General features: G+C 44.8%; 1 protein-coding gene across 1 annotated transcript; it reads left to right on the plus strand.

Annotated features, from left to right (window-relative positions):
* Window positions 1-897: 897 nt before the first annotated feature.
* LOC100830775 (translation initiation factor IF-2) lies at window positions 898-6,774 on the plus strand. Its single transcript, XM_003577381.3, has 3 exons — window positions 898-1,835; window positions 4,188-4,483; window positions 6,091-6,774. The coding sequence occupies exons 1-3, from the start codon at window positions 1,015-1,017 to the stop codon at window positions 6,435-6,437; spliced, it is 1,464 nt and encodes a 487-aa protein (XP_003577429.1). The 5' UTR covers window positions 898-1,014; the 3' UTR covers window positions 6,438-6,774.
* The last annotated feature ends 997 nt before the right edge of the window (window positions 6,775-7,771 follow it).

The raw sequence follows: 7,771 nt of genomic DNA on the forward strand, positions 1-7,771 counted from the left end.
GACCTCTGAATACTTCACCTATGGTTGTATGTAAGATCACTTTCAACTGACTCACCATGAGATTGTTGGGAGAGTCGCTAGTTACATCTTCCCTATTTTTGGTTCGTCCTTCACCATTCTTGTATATAGGACACGCAAGGTTGCACATGTGTATCGTCTCTTTGTACGAGGATTGTACACCTTTGGAACGGCGGCACAACAGGTGAAAACCTCTATTTCGTGAAATGTTGAAATCTTGCAATCTCAGCCATTATATTTGAAATAAACGGCTGGGATGAAACATGTAACATCTAATCACTTAAAGACATATAAAAAAACTTGACGAGATGGGATTGTGTAATGTTTTCTATTAGAGGTTACATCTTTTATCACCTCTCTTTATGTAATTATCCAATGACTATCAGAGAAACTTGCATGGCGGGATCTTAAACTTTGCAGACATGTACAATTTCATCCATTAACGTGCAAACTTGAAAACGGATCTCAAACTTCGTATTCATTTCACTCCAAATTGATGAATTCAGTCTTAATTCGTCCATGATGGTAGCTGAAGCCGGCTCAGGGATCCTTTTCCAAAATTTTGGAATCTTCCATTTACCCCCCTATAAGAGTTTGGTCTCGAACCCGCGGTCCATAGAACCAAATCCATTTAAACCCCAAACCGACAGCTAATCCTAACGCTAAATTGCCCAATTCCTCCGATCCTTTCTTTCCATAAGCGCCGAGCAGTCAATGATGTCGTTCACGTTATCGCTCCCGTTTTCTTGGCCATCTCCGTTCCTGTGGACGCCGCTGATGCCGGGTTGAAGTGGGTTCACCGGCGGGGGAGACAACACGTTACTGCTTCCTGTCTAAATGACATTGGGGCCCACCCGTACAAGTCATCGCAGAGCAAACGTCTCGCCATCCTCTTTCCTCTCCGATCCTCGCTCGCATAGTCTCATGTAGCCACCCTTCTCCCCCAAATCCAACCCAACCCAATCCCGGACGATACCCTAGAAGAAATCTTCCGCCATGCAACCCGCCGCCAAGCCCAAGCCCAGACCTCCGTCGACGGCGGCGTCCGCGCAGCCGTCTGCCAAGCCGGCGTCCTCCTCCTCCTCCTCCGCCGCCGATCCGAACCCCAAGCGCACCCGCCCCGCCGCCACCCCCGTCACGGATGCCGCGCCCTCCAGCCCCCCGCACTCCAACCCTAACCCCAACGGCGCGCCCAACCCCTCCCCGCTCCTCCCGTCCCCGCACCTCCAACCGCCGCCGCAGCCCCTGCCGCCGTCGCGCCCGCTTCTCACGGTCGCGGCGGTGGAGGCCGCCATGTTAGCTATCCCGCCCCCGCCGCAGTACGGCCTCGAGTGCCTCGATCGGCGCACCGTTGCGCTCTCCGATGGCACCATCCGCACCTACTTCGCGCTGCCACTCGAGCCCCCGCCGCAACTCCGCCTGCAGCCGCTCCCGATGCCGCCTCCGCCGATCTTGCCGCCACTGCCGCCGCCCCACTTCGGCCCGCCTGGGCCTGGCCAGGGACTTAGCAGGTGGATTCCGCCACTGATGCACGCGCCAGCTCCGCCGGGGCCGGCCCCGAAGCGGAAGTGGGAGGGTCAGGCCAATGGTGCCGGCCCCGGTGAATCCTCGGGCCGGCAGCAACAGCATCAGCAGCAGAAACCAGAGGAGAAGCGTGTTGCAAAGCAGGTGAAGGTTGAGAGTACAGAGCTGGACGCCAAAACGCTGAAGAACTCATTTCTTAAGATGGTGAAGATGATAAACGAGAACACGGAGGTGAAGAAGAATTACCGGGCCAACGGAAAGATTTCCCAGCTCAAGTGCGCCGTCTGTAAAAGGTGTGTTCTCAAGATGCTTAAATGCATATTCTTTGCTTGTTGATTTTTATTGTATGTAGTTGACTTGCATGGAATAGCCAACAAAGATAAAGCTTTTAGCTTGGTGCCTATAGTTAGCAGTTTAACATGTGAGCAAATTCCTGGAAGCGATTGCAATGGATAGAACTTCCTTTGGTAGCATTTCACTTCTACTCTAGGATGTCCGTAGCTGTCAAAGCAATCTAGCTCATTAGCTGACACAGGAAAGCTTTCTGATTGATGTGGCATGTCTATTGACCTGGAAGTGGCTATTGTCACTGTTCTAGAAGGAAACCTCCTAGGTGCTAAGCGTCAGCCTCCTGCCTAGCCTGGCCTTAGGCACCGCCCCGCCTAGCATCTTGAGGAACAGTGATAGTTGTCGAACACTCCTTTTGGGGAAGACCTAGCATGTTAGGTGATAACAGGAGAAGCTGACATAGTATAAGAAACTGACGTCGAGTTGGTTTTAGCTTACTCCACATCTCAAAGCAATTTTGCATTGGAGTTAGAGACGTGGCGCTCCACCAAATAGTTTTTTTATAGGGCATGCTTATGCTTGCATTAGGCGTTATGTCAAAACTTATTTCGCCATTTAGTGATTTAGTTTTTGACAAAGTTCCATATGCAAGACTTGATAATTGCCAGTTCCAAATATGCCGCGCACAAAAAAATCCCTGTCCCAAATATACAGCTCAATTTTTCCATCGGTTTCAAATATGCCATTACCATCAGTTGACTGTTAGTTGAACAATGCGTGCAAGTCAAATGGCCTTTGGCTGCGTTCTTTTCGGCTTCTAGAACCGGCTTCTCCTATAAGCTGCCCTCACCTAGCTTCCTGCAGAATCCGCATCTCAGATTTAGCTAGCCATCCAAACTACTTTAGGCCAAGCTAGTTTGGTAGCGTAATCAAATTTAGGTGGCAGCTTCTCCAGAAAGCTGGGGGAGGGCAGCTTCTCGGAGAAGCCGGTTCAGGAAGCTAAAAAGAACAGGCTGTTTGTACATGTGTATATTGTGTCTGGACAACCAAGACGTGGTGAACAAGGCGTGCAAGTCAAGCTCGGCAGAGCTGCCTTTCGAAGGTTTGGAGGGATGATGGGATGTGGAGGGTGGCTTGGTTGGAAGCAGTGCCGAGGCAGAGGGGGATTGGCTTTGGAGATGGGCTGGGTGACACCCTAGAAGGGCGGTTGGTCGTGCAAACTGTGGGAGGGAGGACCAGACCACAGAGGGAATTGACCGAAAGGTCGTCACACTGAGCTGCAGTGAACAATGGGGTTGGAGAAACATGGGCTAGCGTGGGAGAGAATATATGGGGTTCAGGATAGCCAGGTTTATCCATGGAGGGTATTTCTGTCAATTTGTAAAAAAAATTGACAAGCTTTTGAGTCTGTTACACTGTCAACTATTGTTCAACTGACAGGGTTGGTATATTTGGTACTTTACTTAAATTCTCAGTGGTATATTTGGAAGAGGGATTTTTGATGGCATATATGGAACTGGTCAAATTTTGAGTGGTATATATGGAATTTCCTCAACCTCAACTTTTGATGGGGATAAAGGACTTGCTATTATTATTATTTTTGTATGAGTTACTTTGTGGGGTCAACTCTCTGTTTGGAGAATTGATTTGATCTTCTCAGTTGCATTCGGTTTATCATTGTTTGTTGTTTTTTACATGTTTATTACTCTCTGTTATTTCTCCTTTTTGTTTACTTTCTATCTGAGAACAAACTTATTCATTGTTTTCTCCTTGCATGATTTTGTTTGGAAGGTCTACTTCTCTACTTGAGGGGACCAAAATCTGACACAATTTTGTGGTTCTTTATTTGGGTTTGTACTCTTGTGCCTACAATATTAGTTTTCACACCTTGTTATGATTGCCTAATATTGATGTTGAGTTGTAGTAGCAAGCAAAACTATTTACTTAAAGGGCATAATATCTGTTTCCTGTATTAAGCATTCATTTTGAATGCGTATCGACCTTTTTGGGGTTCTTTATTTGGATCTGTGATCGTGTACCAATGTTTTTAGTTTTCGCACCTTGCTGTGATTGCATTAGTTTTGATTTGAAGTTGCAGTAACAAGCAAAACATTTTGCTAAAAGAGCTGTAAGCTTTGTTTCTTGCTTTAAGCATTCTTTTTCAATGCATATTATTTGTTCTTATCTCAATCTATATTGCTGTTCTGGGAGATTACCATCTGTTTTTGCCCAATAAAATCAACTATTTATATGCCCATATGCATGTTTTTTTCCAAGACTGTTGCATGCATGATTTATTGAAGAATGTTTTATGCGATTTTTTTTTGAAGATGGCTGTATGCATGATTTGATTACAGGGATTCTATAGATTTGCATGCACTTATCAATCATTCATACAATACGAAGAATGCTGAGCTTCGTGCTGATCATCTTGGGTTGCACAAAGCTATATGTGTTCTTATGGGCTGGAACTACTCCGTAGATCCTGTACACAAAAAGGCTTACCAAACATTATCAACTGCTGATGCTGAAGCCAACCAAGGAGATCTTATTTTATGGCCACCAACAATCATAGTTGAGAACACATACAAGTCAAAGAACGACGGGCAAAAGGATGGCATGAGTAACAAAGAGATGGAGGGCAAGCTCAGAGGTACTTATCAAATGTTTCCTCTGTCATTGTGACTTTTGGTAGTTCAGATTGATTAATTTATTAGTGAGCAGACAATGTGATGCTTAGCCTCCTTTTGTTTGCTTGAAGGAGTGTTGCAAACCAATAGTGTGTGTTTTTTTTATAAAAAAAAAGCAAAGGATGTTTGTACCAAAGTCAACTTGAAAAACCATTTTTATTCGGGATACTTCTGAAAAGTTGAAAACCCTAGTGGCACTTCTTTTTCAAGTACTAATCACACTTTTCTCTTGGAAGGTCTAGTTGCAACAGTATGTTCCCGAGAAATTCTGTTTGATAGTTTTCTCCCCCCCCCCCCCCCCCCCTTTGTTTCTTTCACCCTGCCATGGGGAAATTTTGTAAAGAGCAATTCCTAAATTATGGTTCAGCTGAACATGTTTCAAGACTTTTGGCCACGACATGGCTGACAGTGTTACAAAAAGTTGATCTGTATTCCAACACTCTCTAGTTGTTTACTCTCTGTGTAGTTTCAAAAGGTTGGATTGCATCAACATTTTATACCCGTTTTCCTGTTATAGTATGAGCCTTCTTTGGATTTTCTGAAGGGGATTAGGCCTGACCCCATCTGATGGGCATTTTAATTGATCTAAAATCCATGTTCATTAGGGATTGGGTGTAATCCCTGTCTTTCTAAAGAAGCCCTCAGTGGCAGTTTTCCCCATAGTAAAACTGTGTTAATGTTGAGATTTTTGCAAGTTATACTTGCTTTGCATACTGCCTGGTAGTTCAGCCTTCTCTTGGCTGTATGTCAAGGGCATAAATCTATATATCTTACACAAGTGATGCCCACTAACGGCAGTTACTCCTATGTTGCTGAACTGTGGTTCATCTATGGCATCATTTTTTTTTGCGGGTGACATCTATGGCATCGATAATATGCTGAAATCCAAATAACAATTGACCCAATTGTTTCCATGCTCTATTAGTTTGTTTATGGAATCTGCTTCATTTGCCAAAATGTATTTGAGAGCCATTGGTTTTCGGAAATATTAGCTCTGGGCTCTAGTTGCTATTCGAAATATTGCTGATAGTAAACTGTTAAATAACAGCTAGGTTCCTTTGGAGAGATCTTCCTAAGCCTGTTCTCTTGCTAAAGTCATCTTTCTACTGCTGCTGAATGATAGTTGCATATAAACTCATAAAGGATTGAAGTTGAGTTCCAAATTCCAATAGAGTTGACCTTAGGATAACCTAACTAGGTTAAACCCAGTTTCAAAGAAGAAGAAAAAAGCTAGGTTAAGCTCCGGTCACTTGGTTTCCTGTGTATTTGTATGAATTCGGCGGACCAGCTTTGTCTCTGTCCAAATGAAATTGGTGTGTGCTCCCTCCGTTCCTAAATACTTGTCGCTGTTTTAGTGGAGTACATTGTATAAGCAGCAGAAGCTCTGAGCTCATGACTCCGCTGAAGTAGGGCCGATGACTGTTCACAATTGAATTGATAAATTATGTTCAATTTTTGTGCATATCTGTACTCAAGCAATTACACTATATATTCCAATTCTGTACATTATTTTCGTGTTAGTGATTCATAATTCTTACAAAATCCATGCCGACCAACAATTGTTCTGCAGAAATGGGGTTTGCCGGTTTCAGTGTGAAGCCACTTGTTGGCAAGGATGGACAAAGAGCCATGCTAGTGAAATTCGCAAGCAGCTTGGCTGGTCTCAACGAAGCTGTGCGGCTTGCTGAGCTCTTTGATGCCGAAGGCCATGGGCGTGCCCAGTGGGTCCAAGCTCGGGGCAACCCCTCTTTTGTTGGGGGCAGCAACCCCATGTTTGTGAAGGTGGATGAGAAGGGGCAACGGACATGGATCCTCTATGGTTATCTGGCCACAGCGTGGGACCTGGACGCCCTTGACGCAGAGTCGAAGCAAAATGTTGTTATAAAGAGCAGAAAAGAGCTCGATTTATCTGACTAGGACCAACCCTGTTAGAGATGTGCATGTTTCGGTTAAGTTATATAAAAATCTGAGTATATGTGGACAGCCACATCCAAATTTCTGGAAGTTTATCTGACTAGGACGTAGGCTGAACTTTCTGAATTCTTTCTTTGAGTCATGGGTTTCAATGTGAAATTCCAAGATTGGGTTTAGTTAATATGTGTTGGACTGTTCGGTCCACCACATGCAGATTGCATCAGCTGCTCACCCAGAGGGTAAGACTAGGCTGATTCTGGGCAGGGCATGGCTACGGAAGGAGTGACGTATTAATTATTTTCTGATTTCTCTTCGCAAAAAATAAATTATTTTTTGATTTCAAGTATAATATTCGTAGTAATCTGTGTCTTGTCCACAATGCTTTGTCAAGTCCTAGATGCAGCGAGGTGATGGAGATGAGCGCGTCTGCTTAAACCAGGCTTGGGCATCTAAGTGAGGTTCACAGTTTGATGGTAGATCTCACGGATTAGCTCCAAAGGTAGCGGCACAAAAAGGATCAAGTCACGCATGAGACAACCGTGAGCCGCACCGATGACAGGTAAAGCTGGTTTATCGCCAACATCGTCATTGTGCCAATCTGAGTTATGTCGCCAATATCGTCATTGAGCAGAGCCGTGATCTATGGTAATGGCCCAAGGTCCAACTCCAGTCCAACAATAAAGTCTAGAAAATCTCAAATGCTCGTTAAAAAGTTGTACGAGGGTGTGAGGTTTAGTTTCACCTTCATTGGAGAGACTGCTGGATCTCCTTATAGCAAGCAAACAAAGATTCTATTCTCACGCACGGTCACTCGACTTGCCACACGTCGTGTGCATCACGTTTCTTAAATCGGTCGGCATGCCATGGGTTGTGTTGGGTCGGGTCAGGTGTCATCTCCTCACGCGGAAACACAACCCTAATCCCGGAGTGTCTCCACACCCAAAATCGATCCAATCTATCGTGATGTCTTCGTCTAGGAAAAGAGCGATAAGGTTGTGGTTGTGGGAAGCATCCTCACACGATTGCTCCCTTCTGTTCGACTGCATCTTCATCGACGATGCTACTGCTACTCATGCTCGGGTTGCTGCTACTCACAACGCATGCAGCAAACGACAATGTACATCAACCTTCGTGGATTTGACAATGTCAACATTCTTGGATTCAACTCTCACTCCGTCTCGATTCTTATACAAATCCACGTCACTTATTTCGGAATGGAATAAGTATAACCTTCATTAAGAACATCAGCCTGCGGCTGTCGCGTAGGCTACATGTAGTACGTCATTATCTCTTGTATTGGTTTGATTTACCCTATGATCACGCTATAGAATTAGATC

Source organism: Brachypodium distachyon, chromosome 4 (genome assembly GCF_000005505.3).
Source record: "Brachypodium distachyon strain Bd21 chromosome 4, Brachypodium_distachyon_v3.0, whole genome shotgun sequence".
Taxonomy (NCBI): Eukaryota; Viridiplantae; Streptophyta; class Magnoliopsida; order Poales; family Poaceae; genus Brachypodium; species Brachypodium distachyon.

Bases quoted from the DNA above. Each gene is read 5' to 3' on its own strand.
- LOC100830775 (XM_003577381.3), top strand. From the start codon at position 1,015: ATGCAACCCGCCGCCAAGCCCAAGCCCAGACCTCCGTCGACGGCGGCG. The intron at 1,836-4,187 runs GTGTGTTCTCAA...ATTTGATTACAG, and splicing joins AAGTGCGCCGTCTGTAAAAG to GGATTCTATAGATTTGCATG. The intron at 4,484-6,090 runs GTACTTATCAAA...ATTGTTCTGCAG, and splicing joins GATGGAGGGCAAGCTCAGAG to AAATGGGGTTTGCCGGTTTC.